The sequence below is a fragment of the Panthera leo genome, chromosome E3 (assembly GCF_018350215.1).
Source record: "Panthera leo isolate Ple1 chromosome E3, P.leo_Ple1_pat1.1, whole genome shotgun sequence".
Classification (NCBI taxonomy): domain Eukaryota; kingdom Metazoa; phylum Chordata; class Mammalia; order Carnivora; family Felidae; genus Panthera; species Panthera leo.
The window spans coordinates 18,446,398-18,465,388 of record NC_056694.1 but is presented as its reverse complement, the minus strand read 5'-3'; the positions used below and the strand labels follow the sequence as shown (position 1 = coordinate 18,465,388).

The window sequence follows — 18,991 nt, the reverse complement described above, 5'->3', positions numbered from 1 at the left end:
AGGCACATATCTAGGGCCCTGGTGACATCACGTACGTGGCTGACAGTGGTTGCACAGCAGGTGCAAGCAGATGGGGACAGGGACGCGGGACAGGCAGTCACCGCATTCCTTTTGAATATATTTCTAACATTTAAAACAATGTTTATTTACTTATTCTGCGAGAGAGATGGGGGAAGGGCAGAGAGAGAGGGAGAGTGAGAGAGTGACAGGATCCCAAGCAGCCTCTGTGCCGTCAGCACAGAGCCCAATGCGGGGCCTGAACCCACAAACCGAGAGATCATGACCTGAACCGCAATCAAGGGTCGGGTGCTCAACCGACAGAGTCGCCAGGGCGCCCCTGACATTTTGAACCCGCTGGGAACCTTCACAAAATTAAATAATTGGGGAAACAAGGGGGCGGTATTTTTTAATTTACCTTTAGTCTCCAGAAGGTGGTATCCATCCCAGCCCCAAGATTTAGAATCTCACAGGGACATTCTGTCTTCCCTAGAAATGCCTTTATAAGCTGACGGACGCCATGGACGCGAGCAAAATATCCTGAGAGAGAGACAGAGACAAGCCATGACTCAGTGATGATGGAAATAAACCTTGCAAAGTTCACACCAGGAGGACAAAACACAACCCTTCTGCCCTTCTTCAGGGGTAGCGGTTTAGGTTATCCAGAGACCTTATGGGAGAAGTAATGACTTTAAAATTCTCTTCCTTTTTTTTTTTTTTTTAAAGCCATCTGAACCAAAATAAGCACAATCTATCTAATGGTTGGATCAACTACCTTAAGGAAAACGCAACGCCCCCTAATTCTACCTATGAAAGAAAAATATTTTATATCAAAACATGGGATCTAAATGTCCCTCTTAGAAATGTGTCTTTTCGTGGCTAAGTGAGAGCTACTCAGAATTCGGCTGAAACTCAAAATTGGGAGACCCTCTGGAAAGTATTCTGGGGTCAGGAAATGGGGCAGATAAATGTCAAAGCAAAGACAGCCATGTTTCTTAGCGTGCTCCCTTCATCTCCATCCTGTGCGGGTTAGAGCCTGGATGTTTGTAAAACACCACAGGCGGGGTTGGGCGGGGGGCGGTGCACAGGCAAATGGTGCCTAATAAACTGACTTGTTAAGCTCTGGCGTGGGAAGCTGGAACAGAGGAGACAAGAAATAAGAGGGTGAAAGGAAGATAAAATTGATCTGGGTTCTAAAGCCCTTCTGCTTACAGTATTACTATTTTAAGAACAAAATTTGAGTGGCATTTATAGACACTTACTGCAATTTGACATAGGGATTTCATGTCTGTGGATTCTACTAGTAAATAATTTGAGCTTGTCTTTTTACATGTCTCTTTTGGGGCGCCTGGGTGGCTCAGTCGGTTGGGCGTCCGACTTCGACTCAGGTCATGATCTCAGAGTCTGTGAGTTCGAGCCCCCTGTCGGGCTCTGTGCTGACAGCTCAGAGCCTGAAGCTTGTTTCAGATTCTGTCTCCCTCTCTCTCTGACCCTCCCCTGTTCATGCTCTGTCTCTCTCTCTGTCTCAAAAATAAATAAACGTTACATGTCTCTTCCATTTTACTTTTCTAGTAAATCCTTTTTACCGTGGGTTACAGAGTATCATCCACAATGGACTGGACATTGGAAAAATTTTTAAAATGCTCCCCACACGCTGTTTGGGAAGCACTCTCCTACTATGGGGCCCTAGTCTAGCGATGCCAACCCAGGGAGAGGAAGAAGGAAGGCCGGAGGGCTGACCTGCTGCCCAGGGCCCCCAGCACCCAGGGCACCATGGTGGGGCCCTGCCTCTGCAGCGTCTGTTAGGAAAGTGTCCTCAAGAGCGCGGGAGGGAGGCTTAAGGCCTCTTAGCCAGGCCTCGTCCAATCTTACTGATGCCTAGTTTCACCCTCAGCTCAAAGTAAGTACCATGTCCTTATTCTCAGGAAGCACCACTTTAAAATTTCTTTGCATTTCTTATTGAAACTACCCATAGGATCCATCTTTAGGGCCAAGATGCCCTGCACCCACAACAACTATCGTCATTTGGCCAATTTCTCAATCTGGCTGAGACTAAGTCACCCTCCTGTCTCAAATCCTTTCACTGCCTTGATAGAAATGACTTGTACAGCCTAACAGTGTTACTATCACTTTAACAAGGCCAAAAAAAAGTCATTCCTTCCATGAACAGACAGTCCACAGTAAAAGACATATAAATGGCCCTTCAACATATAAAAATGATCTTGGGACACCTGGGTGGCTCAGTGGGCTAAGCAAGTGTCCGAATCCTGATTTCAGCTCAGGTCATGATCTCACGGTTCAAGGGTTTGAGCCCCACATCGGGTTCTGCGCTGACAGCATGGAGCCTGCTTGAGATTCTCTCTCTTTCTCCCTCTCTCCCTCTGCCCCTCCCTGCTTGCAAGCAAGTGAACTCTCGCTCGCTCTCTCTCTCTCTCAAAATAAACATTTAAAAAATATATTTAAAAAATAATCATAATGATCTTCAACTTCACCCAAAAATAAGAGGAATCTAAAATAAAATTTACTGTAAGATACCATTTTTCATGGATCAGATTAACACAGATGAAAAGTTTCATAATACACTGTGTTGGTGAGGATGTTGGGAAATAAGCACTTTCATATACTACCGGAGAGAAGGAACACTGGAACTCTCATGTTAAGAATGAATCCCTATGTTACACTGCTGGCTTTGAAATGGAGAAGGGGTCATCTTCCATGGAATGTAGGTGGTTTCTAGAAGGTAGACAAGAAAAGGAAATAGACTCTCCCCTATGGTCTCCAAAAGAAACGGCCCTGATGACACTTTGATGTTAGCCTAGTAAGACCCATGTTTGACTTCTGACCTTCAGAACTGTAAGATAATAAATTTGTATTGTTTAAAAAAAAAAAAAAAAAAAAGAATGAATCCCTAAAACCCCAGGCCTCTCAGCTGATGAGGGAATAGTGAGAAGGGAGGGGGTCACTTGCCTCTGTTAATTTCGGGGGCCTTCCTCTCCTTAGACAGTCTTACAAAATGCTGGATGTAAGGGTCATGCGAGTAGCCAATGTTTACTGCAAACCTGGAAGGGATAAAAAGGAGGCAGGTGAGTAGACGTCAGTAGATTCAGGTTCTCAGGAACCAGGTCAAGGAGGAAAACCATCTACTTCACAAGGCCAACACACTCCCATTTAGCACTCCGTTACAAATGTAAACAGACTCAGCCATCCGCCCAGTGCTCACTTACACTCCTCTCACCCTTCCCACGGCGGCCATGTGTCACCTCTCTTTATTCTGACTGCTAATTCCTTTCCCAGGACCCTGGAGAGCATATCACCTCACCTCATACCTCACCCAGAAGACGTGCAACCGTTTATTCACTCGGCAAACTCACTGGCCAGAACTATTCAGACAACCCTACTCAACCAGAAGTTCTGGGTCCACAGGAAAGATCTAGAATTGTTTTGTAAAACTCGATAATGACTCCCTAAGTATTTCCCCCAGCTCTGTCATTTCACGTCCCTTAAGGAGTAAAAGGAAAAACCAGGAACAAATAAACAGAACAGCTACAACCTAGAAAATGCCGTTGTAGCTTACCCTCTGGCATGCACTACAACCTGGAAAATGCTACAGTAACCTAACCTCTCCCCAGGCCACACGACAGGGAATCAAAGTTCTAGTGTTCTAAGCCAGGGATCTGAAACCCCAATGACCACTTAAGGTCTTCTGGCAACCATGAGTGGAACCAGCCTTCGGACAAGGACATGTAATGGAAGAAACCTGGATCCTTAAGGCCGAGCCACTGTGGGCCTGCACCCCGCTCTACCTCTCAACAGACATTTTGAGAGTTTCTAAATGTCTTTATCGCTTAAACCGAACAGAGTCAGGCTTCTGTTACCTGCTACACCCTGAAGCATCCTAAGTGATATCCTGAGTGTAGGAGCTCATTTCCGTGTTTCTTGATGACCAAGCTGAGAGGGGAAGGGGTGCGTGACTGTTACGCAGCTAGAGTCTGAGGTCTCAGAGGCAGATATGAGATCTTCTCTTTACGTCCACTGACGAGGCTTACCCTGCCTTGACTGTGGTCGGTGCTAATCCTGTACAAACCTATCCCCCCCAGTCTCTCTCATGTCCACGTTCACACATCCGCGCGCACACACACACACACACACACAAGGAAGCACATACTTTTGGCTTCTCGAGGCAGCAAGTCAGCACGGAAATGCACAAAGTACTCATTAAGGGACACGATTTGCTACGGGCCCCGACTGTCCAAGTTTTACAAGGGTGAACAGGCTCGGCTGTCTAAAACGGTGCTTTTCAAACGATGAATTATGACCCATCCGTATAATAAAATCAGTGTAGTAGTTTGCAAGTCTCCATCTGTGAAAATGCAGTCGAATAGAGTGAAATAGACAATATCAGTATGTATTCCACACTGTAAGAGTTAAGACGGTTTTCTGAAGCTTTGGTTGAAGTGGGTGTTTGGGGTAAAATGCAATGAAAAGTCTGTTCTCCGAACACACAAAATAGACTCTTAAACACAGAGAACAAGGTGGTGGTTGCCAGAGGGGGCGGGGGGATGGACAAAATAGGCAAAGAGGGCTTAGGAGGTACAAACTTCCAGTCATATAAGTAACGCACAAAGATGAAAAGTGGAGTATAGGGAATCCAGTCAATAATACTGTTAAAACAGTACGGTGACAGATGTGATGACACCTAACCGTGGTGAGTGCTGAGTAATATGTAGATTTGTCAAATCACTATGTTGCACGCCTGAAATTAATGTAACATTGTATGTCAACTATACTTCGATAAGTAAAAAAAGAGAGAAGAGGGTGTTCTCCCTGTTGGCGGATTTGAGGAGCACCGGCCTCAAAGGAATCACCTGGTGCCATCTAGTGGTAAAGGCCGTGTCTGCAGTCCAAGAACCACAGACGAGTGATGCGAACATCAAACATGGACGTAAGGGTTGGAGGGGGCCTTGGAACTGACCTGGTCAACCCTGACATCCGATGCCAGAATCCTTCAACAACACCAAGCCACTGCCTGACTACGCACCACAAAGAAGGCACTCACTCCAATGCCCAGCAGCCCTACCTGCTGAAAAGCTGATCGAGTTGCCCCCCTCCACAAGCTCTGCGTTGGACTTACTACCGCCCTCCTCTGGATGACAACGAGCCGTTTCCCCTCCTCTCAACCGTATCCTCGGTCAAGTTAATACTATTGATTCCATCAAGCCATCTTTGGTGAGTGTCTGCTAAGTGCCAGCCATTGGGGACACACTAGTGAACCAGACACAAAGATAAGGAAGGGCTTGTGACAGATGAAGGACAACAGCATGGAGGACGGACGGACCTACGTTAGAGAATGTGAGAGGGAAAGCCTCTCTGAAAAGGGAATGGGCTGAGTTGGGTGCTTACAGAACTGGAGAAAGCTGTGCAAAAGGCGTTCTAGACAGGAGGAAGAGCAGACAGAAATGCTCTGGACAGGAACCGCCTTGGAATGTTCCAGGAACAGAAAGTCGGTAGGGAGGCTGGGGAACAGCGGAGAATCAAGGCAAAACTAGAGAGGCGGGTGGTGGGAGCCAGGGAGAGACCTCTGCAGCCACGTGCAGCGGCCCCAAACCACGGCGAGGTGCACAAACGTAACAGGTGGGGACAGAACACAAACGTATCCGGTCACGAGTCCTTACGACTCCCACTTTCTAATGTCTCCAACATGCGTCTCCTTCTGGTCTCCAGATCTAGAAGACTGCCAGTGGTTTCTGGGAGGAAAAGGATGTCACTGATCTGCCCTTCAGAGTGGCTAACACGAGAAGATTTACAGAGCACTGCTAAGAAGAGCACGGGTCAAAGAACTAGCGGGCACTGCTGATGGGAAGTTCCAAAGGGAGATGGGCAACCCGTTTCAGAGCTTAGAATTCTGTCACCCCTGGGAGCCCAGCTGAACATGGTGGATCCACACAAGGAAACACTAACCGGTCATCTCAGATATGAGCTAGAAGGATCAGCCATGCCAAGACGTTCAAGACACCGTGAAGGGAAAAATGTTAGGCCAAAAACCGATGTAGCCAATGTGCCCGTGAACACGTGTATGTGCGTATGTGCGTATCTGCAGACAAGTACTAGGGAACTGGCGATTTCTGGTGTGTGTGTGTGTGTGTGTGTGTGTGTTTTACTTTATCTCTATGTTTTAAACTTTTTCTCCATGAACTATATGCCATATTTCATCTAAGACATTATCAATTATAAGACTGAAAAAAGAAAGAAGAAACACTGCCAGTTAGTTAATGTTTTTCTTATTGCTTACAATTTTAATTATGTGCTTGTTGGAAAAAGCCCGTTTGTTTGTTTAATTAGTTTTCAAGTAGGCTCTGTGTGCAACGTGGGGCCTGAACTCACAACCACATCCAGAGCTGCATGCTCTGTTGACTGAGCCACCAGACGCTCCTGCAAAAGCCCTTTTGTGCTTATTTGAGCGGATTGAAAGGAAATGGATGAATGCAGTAAGAGGGTTAAGTCTTCCCTTCTGGGGTATCTGTGAGTTTCCACACAATATTGACCTTCGGGCCGCCAAGGGCATTGGCAAGGCTGCATCCCCAAGAGATCACCATCATCCTCTCCAAGATTTCCTTCCACGCTACCGACCCTCCAGGTGCAGGTTTTGTTACTGAGCCTTGCTTGATCTCATCAGGAGGTATCCATGGATGGTTCTCCAACAGCATCAGGATTTGTGCTCCTTCTGCAAATGGCCCTTAAAAGGCACGTGGGCAGAAGCACCCAAGAGCTGACGGTGTAGTCATCCGGCCCTGCCGCAAGCAACAATGACCACATCCACTCGCACAGGTAATGACAACTCTAACACGACTTGGCAGTGACTGCAGGACACATCGAGAATAAATCACAGCTGATGGCAAAGACGTAAGAACGTGTGTCACAGCATGGATCAAATACAGTGTTGCCTTCACCACATGAGCAACAGTGAGCTTAGATATCATAAGCAAAGTAAAAGGCAAATATTAAGCGATGAAAAGTACCTGTGACATCACATAGTAACATCCTTAAAACATAAAGAACTTACGAATCAGTAAGGAAAAAAATCCTAATATCCCCGAAGAAAGGCCAAAAATGGGCAGATCACCAAAGAGCCAAGTGATCACTGAATATACAAAATAAAGAAACCAAAAAATGCAAAATGAAAGCAGAAACAGCAAGCAGTAAATCTGCTATCAAATCAGCAACAAAAGCGTTTAATAGAACCTGGCTTTGGTGAGGATGAGAAAGAGGGCAGCTGAGCCGCCAGAACTGTAAACTGTCACTGCCATGCCACGAGGCACTTCGGCTGCTGGTACTCAAAGCTGAAGAGTTATATTTACGCGATGCCCAAACAATCCCACTTCTAGGATTTTACCCTAAGGAAATAGTCAAGAATGAACACAAAAAGGTTTCGGTAAGAACACTGAACCTGGGGTTACGGTATCAGGTGAACAAAGCAAGCTACAAAATTCTACGTACAGAATGTTCCCAATTCTGTTAGATGAATGCGTACATTCACGTACACGTGAATATACATACATGTACAGTATACATATCAAGACTTCCCAGAGTAGGCACCAAAAGGTGAACAGTGGTCGCCTCTACACTGACGCTGTGCACCTAGCGCTGCTGTCTGTCTGCCCCCACCACAGTCCTCTGTTGCCCAAACCCAGAAAATATCCCCTCTCTTTGTGTATCCTGACTTTGTTTAAAACCCAAAGAATCAAAAATCTCAGATTTGGGAAGACCTATTTCGCAGTCTTCGGTCAATCCCTCTTGCTTTTGAAATTTTCATGACATTCACGTACCACCTGTTCAGTGTAACATTTCTTTAAATCAACTCGCTTTTTTTTAGTACTCGGATCTGACGTGCTACCTGGGATTTTCTTCTAACACACGCTATAATAAATACCTACCTATTAAAATTTCATGTGTGCCACCTAAAGTCATTTCACATTCCTTCCATTCCTTCCGTGGGAAACACTGATCTGGGCCGACCGCCTACTCACTCGAGTGCATTTGCTGACTCTGCCCTATAGGCATGAGTACCACCTGCAACAGGAAAGGGGTGACATGCTCACCGCCAGGGATTTCTTCACCTGAAGGAAAGGGCAGGGGCCCTCCGCGCTCTCCCAGCCAGTGAGGATCAAGGCCAGGTTCATTTTACTTCTATCAACCCTCCTGAGAGCTGACTACAATGCCAGGCATCATTGCAAATGCTTGACCGATAGGAACGGAACGCCTACAACCCTCATAATGACCCCCCGTGGAAGGCACTGCTTTACACACTGAGGTGAAGGTCGGTCCCTCAAGCTGCAGAACCCTGTAGAAAATTTCATTCTAGGGGTGCCTGGGTGGCTCAGTCGGTTAAGTGGCCGACTTCGGCTCAGGTCATGATCTCACGGTCCGTGAGTTCAAGCCCCACGTCGGGCTCTGTGCTGACAGCTCAGAGCCTGGAGCCTGTTTCAGATTCTGTGCCTCCTTCTCTCTCTGACCCTCCCCTGTTCATGCTCTGTCTTTGTCTCAAAAATAAATAAACATTAAAACAATTAAAAAAAAAAAAGAAAATTTCATTCTATTGCTTTTCCACCTATTTACCCACCTGGATTTGGATCCCTCCCCCGACACTTCAGTTGCTTAAATGATATCTGTGTCTGTGTGTATATGTGTGTGTTTACATGGTCGTGTGTGTGTATATATGTACACACACACACACATATATATGTACATTAAACATATATATGTAACGTATGCACACATACACATACATACAATGTACTTAAATGCAATTGCAAAAATCAATCCGATACTCTTAGCATCAATTTTTAAGTTTGAAATTTGAACTACCTACTGCATACTAGCCTAAGATACTGCTCTACCTCTTATTGTTAATTTTATTGTTCTTTTTTTTAGTCTCATTTTTTTTTTTGTTTCTATTTCTTGGTAGTTTTATTCTTGGTTATACATGGAAGGCAGGAAGCAAAGTCTTAAGGGCAACAGACTTTGTACCTAAACAGACTTCCAGTTTGTTTCCTTTCTTGTGAGCTCTGTTGCTTTCTTAAGTAGATCCGCAAGGCCTTAAGTGTTGAATCACCTAAAAAAAAAACAAAACAAAACTGAGCCTCAATACTCACACGCTATCGTTTCTTCCCAACAGAGGCTACTGGTATTGCCTTTTGGCTTCAGCTAACACCCAATTACTTTACAAGGGTTAATATGTCCTAAAATCTACTGCCTCCACTGTAAGTACTCATTGACTAGTGGGCAAGGCATTTATGAAAAAGGAACCAACATTCACAAGAGGGTGAGTTAAGCAGGAGAAGTCAATCAGAAAGTTCCCATGGTACAATGTCTCCTATCTGACTTAAGCAAACAAAAAACCCAGTTAATACAGAATATAGTAACAGGATGTCATGGGCCTGAATAATGCGAAAGTTCTTTTGGAAAAAATAAAACATTTAAGCACATGTAGTCTGAATATTTTCTCCCAGTCTGTCTTGCCTGTTCATTTTCTCAGTGCATCCATTTTTCCTTTGTAATTAGTGCTTTTTTTTTGTTCTGTATCCAAAACATTTGCCTACCTCAAGGTTGTCAACATATGCTTTCATGGTTTCATCTAAAAGATTTATGGTTCTAGCTGTTATATTTCAGTTTATGATCCATCCCAAATTCATGTGTACAGAACGAGGTAGGGGCTACGGTCCATTTTGTTTCCACTTGAATTTCCACTTTACCCAGAATTATTCGTTAAAAAGACGTCCCTTTCGCCCACTGAATTGGCTTGACAATCTAGGTGAAGATCAACCAACAGTCCTTGTGTTTGGTCTATTTCTTGGACTCTTTATTCTGTGTCACTGATCTATCTCTATGCCAAAGACTTTGATTGCTGTGGCTTTACTGCAAGTCTTCAAATTAAGCAGTATTAAGCAGTTTAAGTGCTTCAACTCTGCTCTTCGTTTGAAGACTTTTTTGGCTATTCAAGACCCTTCACGTTTCCATATACATTTTCAAAACAATCTGTTAATTTCTTCTAAAAAAAAAAGATGGCTAGGATTTTGACGGTGATTGCACTGATTCCACGGATCAAGTCAAGGAGAACAGGCATCTCAAAACATCAAATCTTCCAATGCATGAACAAAGCGTATCTCCCATTTATTTCAGTCTCCTTGAATTCCTCTCAACAATGTTTTACGGTTTTCTGTGTAAAGTTGTTTTGCGTCTTTCATTATATTTATTCCTACCCACTTTAGGTTTTTGGATGCTATTGTCAATATTTTCAATTTTAATTTTCCTACCCATGTATGTATACATACAATATATCTATCTGACAAAGAATTCCTATCCAGAATATAGAATAAACTCCAATGAGTCAAAACCAAAAACCATTAACAACAAAAATGGGCAAAAGACTTGAACAGACAGTTCACGAAAGATGTAGGAATGTCCAATAAGCACACAAAAAGATGCCTAAGATCACTAGTCACCAGGGAAGTGCAATTTAAAACCATACTGAGATGCTCTTTCACCCTCACTGACAATACAGAATGTTAACAAGGATGTTGAGCAACTGGAGTTTCAATATATTGCTGGTGGGAAGTGTAAAGCGATAAACCACTTTGGAAATTAGTCTAGCAGTTAAATATATACCCACCCTGTGACTAAGCAATTCTATTCCTAGACATTTATTTGAGAGAAATTGAAGACTTGTATGAGAATGTCCCTTGTAGCCTATTCACAATGACCAAAAACTTCGATACAACTCAAATGTCCTATCATTGGAGAACACACGAACAAATCATGGTGTATTCATACATGTATAGGAACAAACTACACTGACAAAGACTCTTTCCTTGACCAAACTCTAGCCAGGTTCCTCGAGCCCTCTTCTCCACTAGGCTTCAACCTTGACTTACTGTATAGAGACTCGAACAAACACTAATGTAGACTTTAACAGCTCAAGGCTCCACCCCTAGGATGATTCCGGTACCCCTTAGTGCCTGCCCGAGAAAACTCAAGGCTGCCAAAAGCACCCATTGTTTCTTCTAGCCAACACTGAAAGATCAGGTCCCTGTCTCCCAGTGAGCAAATCCAGGTGGTTTCACATGAACCAATACCTTTCCTGGCTTTTGTAATTTTTTACTTCTGATTTCATTCACCCCCAACTTTCCTCCCTCATTCTCTCTTTAAAATCTCCTCTGTACAAACTGAAGTTGAGTTTCATTCACTCTGGACTCTTTTCCTTATTGGAATAGTTAATTACTGATTAAACTCTGTCCTCATCACGTGAACTAGTATCTAGCTTTATCTTTAAAAAAATTTTTTTAATGTTTATTTATTTTGAGAGACTGTGTGTGTGCATGGATGCACACGCAGAGAAGGAGCAGGGGGTGGGGGGGAGGGAGAGAGAGAGAGAGAGAGAGAGAGAGAATCCTAAGCAGGCTCTGCACTGTCAATGCAGAGCCAGACATGGGGCTCAATCCCACAAACCGTGAGATCATGCCCTGAGCCGGAATCAAGAGACAGATGGTCAAGTGACCAAGCCACCCAGGCGCCCCTGGCTTTATCTTTGATAACGCAAACAACATGGATGAATCTCAAGGAACACAGTTGAGTGAAAGAAGACAAAATAATACATACTGTATGACCCCATTTCTATGACATTCGAAAACAGGGAGATCTAATCTACCACAGATTTCGAAACCAGAAAATGACTGGTGAGGGTAAGGAGACTAATTAGAAACATATAACAAGGGAAGTTTCTAGAGTTTCAGATATATTTTATATCTTGTTTTGGGCGGTGGTACACAGATATACCGTGTACGTTGACTCTTGAACAACACAGGGGTTGGGGTGTCAACCTCCTGTGCAATCAAAACTTTGAGTATAACTTTCGATTCCCCAAAAACGTAACTACAAATTGACTACTGTTGACCAGAAGTCTTAACAGTTGATTAACATGTATTTTGTACGTTAGATTTATTATATATTGTATTCTTTCAATAAAGTAGGCTAAAGAAAATATGAAGAGGGGCACCTGGGTGGCTCAGTTGGTTAAGTGTCTGACTTTAGCTCAGGTCACGATCTCATAGTTCATGGATACGAGCCCTGCATTGGGCATTCTGCGGTCAGTGCGGAACCCACTTTGGATCCTCTTTCTCCCTCATCTGCCTCTCCCTTCCTCGTGCACGCTCTCTCTCTCTCTCTCTCTCTCTCTCTCTCAAAAATCAATAAGCACTAAAAAAAGAAAATATTAAGAAAATCATAAAGAAAATACGTTTAGAGTACTGTACTGCATTTATCGAAGAAGCCACATATAAGTGCAGTTCAAACCCATGTTGTTCAAGAGTCAACCATATACACTTGTTAAGACTCATGAAACTGAACACTAAAGACCTGAGCATTTTATTTTATAAATCATGACCCTCTCACCCCTGCTCTCCCACCTCCATTTTCTTCCTTCCCCTCTCCCTCTGTCTCTTAAGAATACCTGGGGAAATTCTGAAGAACAAGAAAGATGAGCGATATAGCTGACCCTCTGATGGGGGATATTCCCCATTCAATATCCACTTACCCCTTCCTCCTTACCCCCATTTTGTTTGAGGTATCAATCTGCCCCCTGAGAAATTCTCCCCTCCCACACTTTCTTGCAGCTAGGGGTGAGGTCACCTGCCCAATTCTGGCCAATGAGAAGTATGTAGAAGTCTACAGGGTGGGACTCCCTGAAAACCTATTGCTTTCACAGACTCAAACACATGCTTTGGTTAGTATCGCTTTCTTTTCTTTCTTCCTGGAGTACAGCTGCTCAGATGAACTAAGGAGATTGTGCTAGTCCCTGATACAACCCTGTTTTACCCCAAGCTAGAGGAGCTCTTGGCAAGTCACGACTAACACTTCGCAAGTCAAAATGTTTAGGCATCGAAATGAAAAAAGCAATTCCGACTGGAAGTCAAGGATGATCTACGCATTGCTGTGCTAAAGTATACGTAAGAATTTAGTATGGAAGTGATATTTCAAATCAATGGAGGATACAGACCATCAACGGACAGTGTAGGAACAAAAACCGCTAACTTATAACATACAAAATTATAAAGATAGATGAATGCTCTAAGCAATAGAAGCCAAAACCGTAAAAGGGCTGAAAGAAAAGGCAGTGATTGAAAATGGTCTCATAAAACGTTACCCAAAAGCCCCAAGCCATAAAGTTAGACTGTCAGATTTGGCACCATAAAGATTCAGAATTTCTGCATCATGAAATGTATGGTACAAGCTAAACTTAAAGACAAGCAACAGTTTGAGAGAAAATAATGGAACACATACGTAGGCAAAGGACTACTACCATACATATGACAAGTTCTTACAGACCAATAAAAACATAAATGAAACAAAAACCCAGTTAGGAAAATGATAAGGAGAAAGGCGTCATGTAAAAAAATATCAGAGATAGTGAAGAACTAAAAATGCTCAGTCTTAGGACGCCAGGGTGGCTCAGGCGGTTGAACGTCTGGCTTCGGCTCAGGTCATGATCTCACAGTTTGTGAGTTCGAGCCCCGCGTCAGGCTCTGTGCTAATAGCACAGGGCCTGCTTCGGATCCTCTCTCTCCCTCTCTCTGCCCCTTCCCCGCTTGCTCTCTCTCTCTCTCTCTCTCTCTCTCTCAAAAATAAATATAATTTTTTTAATAAAAATAGTCTTACTAGTGAGTATAATAAAAAAGTTTTTTAAATAAAATAAAAAATTTTAAGAGGTATTATCCACCTGCCAGCTGACAAACAATTTAAGAGACTGAGAATATTCTGTGTTCAGCATCTCTTTTACCATGAGAACAGAAACGGACACAACCTCTTTCGAGGACCACTTTGCAAAGGCTTCTCCCCTGAAATCCATCTCACTGGAAAACTGAAACGCACATGCAAAGATGTTTATCGCAGCCCTGCTTTAATAGCAAAATCATAGCTACCCAAATAATGAACAGAAGAACAGTCACATAAACTAAAACCACATTGTGGAATACTGTTCAGCCATTACAACAACAACAAAAAAAGGAGACAAAAAATTATATGTACAGTATATTCAAATTAGACTAATGAGTTGGGGAAGAGTATTCACTTTGGCCCTTTAACAAATGAACCATTAAGGGGCACCTGGCTGGCTCAAAGAGTATGTGATGCTTGATCTCAGGGTTGTGAGTTTGAGCTCCACGTTGGGTGTAGAGACTACCTAAAACAAAATCTTGGGGGTGGGGGGGGGAATCTGGGTGGCTCAGTCAGTTAGGCATCCGACTCTTGGTATCAGCTCAGCTCATGATCTCACATTTTGTGAGATCAAGCTCCACATCAGGCTCTGCACTGACAGAGTGGAGCCTATTGGGATTCTTTCTTTCCTCTCTCTCTCTCTCTCTCTCTCTCTCTCTGCCACCCTCCTCAACCCCGCGTGCGCTCTCTCTCAAAATAAATAAGCATTAAAAAATAACAAAAAATAAATAAATAAAATCTTAGGGGCACATGAGTGGCTCCGTTGGTTAAGCGCCTGGCTCTTGATTTTGGCTCAGGTCACGATCTCATGGTTTGTGGGACCGAGCCCCACACTGGGCTTCACGTAGATGGCATGGAGCCTCTCTCACCCTCTCTCTCTCTGCTCCTCCACCTTCCCCCTCAAAAATAAATAAACAAAACATCAATAATAAGAATGTTTACAAAATTGAAAAAATCTTAAAAACATAATCATTAAAAACAGTTAGTATTCTAGATTTGAAACCATTGTTTTTCATAGATATTTTCCAAAATTTAATTTGTTGCTTTTTTGAAAAAATGAGGAGGGTTGCAGAAAATCCACGATTTACGGGACCTTCGTGATGGGCAAGTTGGGCAGCTAATTTATCCTCACCAGAATATTCTAATTCTAAAGTGACACATCTTCTCTGAGGATGGAAAGCAGCAGCCCCCACCTTCAAATATTCAGATCAATCTCTCAAGCCCTGCTCTCTGGGCACGGCTGCAAAGATGCAATCCGTGTGCTGGAAAGGCCTTGGCCCTTGGGAAAATGCCGCCTCTCCAGGGAGGTGATCCTGTGACCCACCTGCACCTCAAGGGGGACATTTTTGGATTCGGTGGAAATCAGATTGACTTCTGTAATTTTTACAATTTCAATTTTTTTACAATTACAATCAGTTCCTCGTCACTTGGCCGCCTGAGAAATGGGTCTAGCAGGCACGTGGCTAAGGCAGACACGGTCATTCCCCGCACCTTTCTTCTCGCGGGGGGAGACAAACGTTCAACACTACGCCGCAGCTGGACTGACCGCCGCCAAGGACACGCACAGAGAACACGGGAGGGGCTGGGCCTGGTCTGCAGGTGTCAGGGGCCTCCTGGTGGGAGCCGCATCTGAGATGAGCCAGAGGGCTTGGCTTCTTCTTTCACTCACTGGCCTCACCCACATCCAATCTGTCAACACATCCCATCACCTCCTCCTTCAAAACGTACCCAGAATCTGGTCGATTCTCAGCCCTTCCGGTGCTACCATCCTGACCCAAGACATCAGCGCCTCTGTCTTGGAATATTCCATCAGCCTATTAACTGATCTCCCTGCTTCCGTCCTTGCTCCCTACAGGCGGCTCTCAACAGAGAAGCCAGAGTGATCCCATTAAAACCCAAGTCAGGTCACCTCGTTCTTCGGGTCAAAATTCTCCATTGGACACCACCACAAGTCCCTAAGACCCCTTCAGCCCACCTCCTTCTCCCTCATGCTGGCCTGGTCCTTCCTGGAACAAGTCAGGCCTGCTCCCTCCATGGGCCTTCCTACCCTCCCTGCTCTCTGCCTGGGACACCGTTTCCAGAGACATCCACAGGGCTCCCTCCCTCACCTCCTACAAGCCTGTCCCCACCATTGTCCTTCTCAGGGGGCCATCTCAGGGGAAACTCTAAGCTCTACTCAGAGATACCAGCCTAGAGGGGCATCTAAAGGACAGAAAAAAAAAAACAACCCAAAACCCCTCAGATCCTAAGGAAAAACACCCTGAGGACATAGCAGAAATAACTGACCAAGCAAGGTGGAAAGCAGAGATCCGGGTCGAGAGGGGCCGCGCTGCTCACGCATGAGGTGGTGCGGCACCAGGGCGGAAACACAGGGTGCCACCGCGGCGATGGTGACAGACATGGATGAGAAGAGGTGATCCCTACAGACGAGGCGTTCCAGAAAATGAGTGCCCTGTGCGTAGCCTGCGTCCTCCACACGCAGAGTGAAGCCGACTGGGCTGATGGCAAGAAGGTCGAGACAGACAGGAGGACTGTGGGCCAGGCACCCAAGACGTCCACGAATCAAGTGAATAACCAGGAGAAAACAGTAATGAGGAGAAAGAGAGGATGCTCCGCCTGGGGACCATGGATCTCAAGGAAACGGGGGGTTGGGGGGGTCAGAGAACAAGGACACTAATCTTGCACCCCCGATCCTGAAATCTCATACCCTGGGGTATGAGAAAACAGAGGCACCATCTGAGAGGACTTCAAAAAAGGATATCCCCGGGGAAGGACCAGGGTCAAAGCAAAGAGAGGGAAGAGATGGCTAAGGAGAGGCTGAGGAAGGAGACGAGGCTGGCGATTAAGGAGTGGGAATTTCCCGGGACACAGGGAGGGTCTGGGGAGAGGGGGTCAGGGGTAAACAACAGAGGGAACTGCCTTGGGCGGGCAGCACAGGACGGAGAAGACAAGGAGAGGGGAGATGGGTAGTGGCGAGAGTTAGCGATCACAGTAAGTGCTGGGAAAATACCTGCGGAATCCCACGGAATTTTTAAGCATAAGGCCAGAATGTCCGCTCAGAAGAGTTCTCACTGTAGGACCGCAGGACTGAGAGCACAGGCCCATGCTGATGGTCACGGCACTGACGATGACGACTGGGACAGTGCTGATAATAACCACCAGTCTTCGACACCTGCCATGTGCCAGGCACTGTGGGGAGCGCGCCACATTTAATCCTGCCGACAGCCGTCTGACACCGTTCACGTCACTACTATCCCCGGGAGGGCTCTGAGAGGAAGGAGGGAACAACCTGCAAGAGAAGTAACAGAACCGCACGAGTCCTGGGAAGCTAACTGGCTCCTGTGTTAAATTAGGGCTTTTATGGCCTTAACCTAAGGCGGGGGGAACCAGCCTGATCCACAGGTATGACATATTCAGTAACTTCAACCAAACAGTGTTCGGAATGGAGGCAAATCAAAACCAGTAGTAACAATTTATTGAAGGCTTCACGCTGTGCCAGATCCTGTGCTAACTGCCACGTGTCTGTGATCTCATTGAATCCTTACATCCCGAAGGTGGGTTACCATTGTTATCCCCCCACTTCAAAACTCAGACGACAGACAGCCCACGGTTCATGCAAGGAATCCCTATTTAATAACGTGATCTTTTGACAAGATTGAAGGGTTTAACACATTACGGTGAAGATATCACAGAACTTGAAGGAGAGAGACCTACAACATGTCTTAAAACACTAACTTACGGATTCTCACAATCTTTTTGCATGTTTTTTTCAGATGAGGGAAAGGCCAGTGCAAAAGAAGCTTCAATGAAATGCACCTAGATGGCAAACACGCCCAGTCTTTATAGCCCAGGACCTATCCCAGCAGATTCTGATTCCGTGAGTCTAGAGTAGGACGTGAGCATCTGTGGTTTCTTTCTTTCTTTCTTTCTTAATTTTTTTTTAACATTTATTTATTTTTTGAGAGAAAGAGACACAGCATGAGCAGGAGAGGGGCAGAAAGAGAGAGAGACGCAGCATCAGCAGCAGAGCCCGATCAAAAAACTTGATGCAGAATGGTTTAGTGGCAGAGCTAGGATCAGCTTGACAGAGCCCGGCCCCAAGGTCCATGTTTTAAATCACTATGCTTAGTCTCCAAGAACCTACAAAAAGTGCGAGCCTTAACCCAAAACCTTGGCATTCCCCACCTACATTCCCTAGTGGCCCCAGCTTCAAGGGCATTCTATCCATTCCTTTAACAGTTCGCACTCCCCTGCTCTGCCCCAACACCCTCCTATATCCCCGTTTTGCATTCAGCCTTGTGATCTCAGCTTCAACGTTATTGCCTCAATGACAAACTCGAATGGCATGCTGTATTTCTCAGCACTCAACACAAAACCGTAATTATGTATTTCACAGGGAATTATTTGCTTCCTGACTTTTCCCACGAGGTGGATGGTGCTGCCCTCAGACACCACGTCAGTCCTATTCATCACGTGTTCCCAATAACTGAATACCCACCAACCATTCAAAAAAGAAGGCTTTGGCACAACGGATACGCTCAATAATTTCTGTGGAACGAGTGAATAAAGTACACTCGAGCCTCGTGCTTCCAGGTGTGTGATACATGTCTGTGCTCACGATACTGCCCTCACTACACCCCAAGTATGTAGACCCCTGTGGCATACTTGCTCAGGCCTTGGAGGAGGAGGAGGAGGAGGAGGAGGAGGAGGAGGAGGAGGAGAAAGAGGAGGAGCCGCCGCCGCCGCCGCTGTCGCCCACGCCGCCGCCGCCTCGGCTGGAAGCGACGTACCTCCGCTAGGCCGTCCCCCGCGTCGGCGAGGGCGATGTTCTGGCCCGGGAGGGGGAAGAGGAGGTGCCGTCGCCTTCGCTGCCGCCGCCGCCGCCGCCGTCGCCGCCGCCAACGCTGTCTCCGCCGGCAAGCGATGTATCTGCGCCAGGCCGTCCCCCGACCTCCCCGGCCCGAGCCCCGCGGGCCGCTGCTGCCGCCGCCATGAAGAACCACTTCAACCGCGGCTCCCCGGCGGAGAGGGAGGGGCTCCGGCCCCGGAGCAGCAGCCATCGCCGCCGCTGCTGCCGCTTCGGCCCGGAAGCGATGTAGTCCCGCCAGGCTGTCCCCCGAGCTGCACAGCACGAGACCCGCGAGCCGCAGCTGGCGCGGCCGCCGTGAAGAGGCAGTTAAACCGCAGGAAACAGCTGGTCAACCAGACCGTGGGCAGGTGAGTGAGCCGT

General features: G+C 45.8%; 1 protein-coding gene across 1 annotated transcript in view; it reads right to left on the bottom strand.

Annotated features, from left to right (window-relative positions):
- LOC122209758 overlaps window positions 1-18,837 on the bottom strand; it is a 36,098-nt gene extending 17,261 nt beyond the window's left edge. Inside the window, exons 1-4 of the mRNA XM_042921916.1 lie at window positions 18,552-18,837; window positions 16,772-17,028; window positions 2,965-3,056; window positions 416-537 (exon numbers count right to left, since the gene is read on the bottom strand). Coding sequence (XP_042777850.1) covers window positions 416-537; window positions 2,965-3,056; window positions 16,772-17,028; window positions 18,552-18,821 — 741 coding nt within the window. The 5' untranslated portion in view covers window positions 18,822-18,837. The remainder of the gene's footprint in view (window positions 1-415; window positions 538-2,964; window positions 3,057-16,771; window positions 17,029-18,551) is intronic.
- Between the last annotated feature and the right edge of the window lie 154 nt (window positions 18,838-18,991).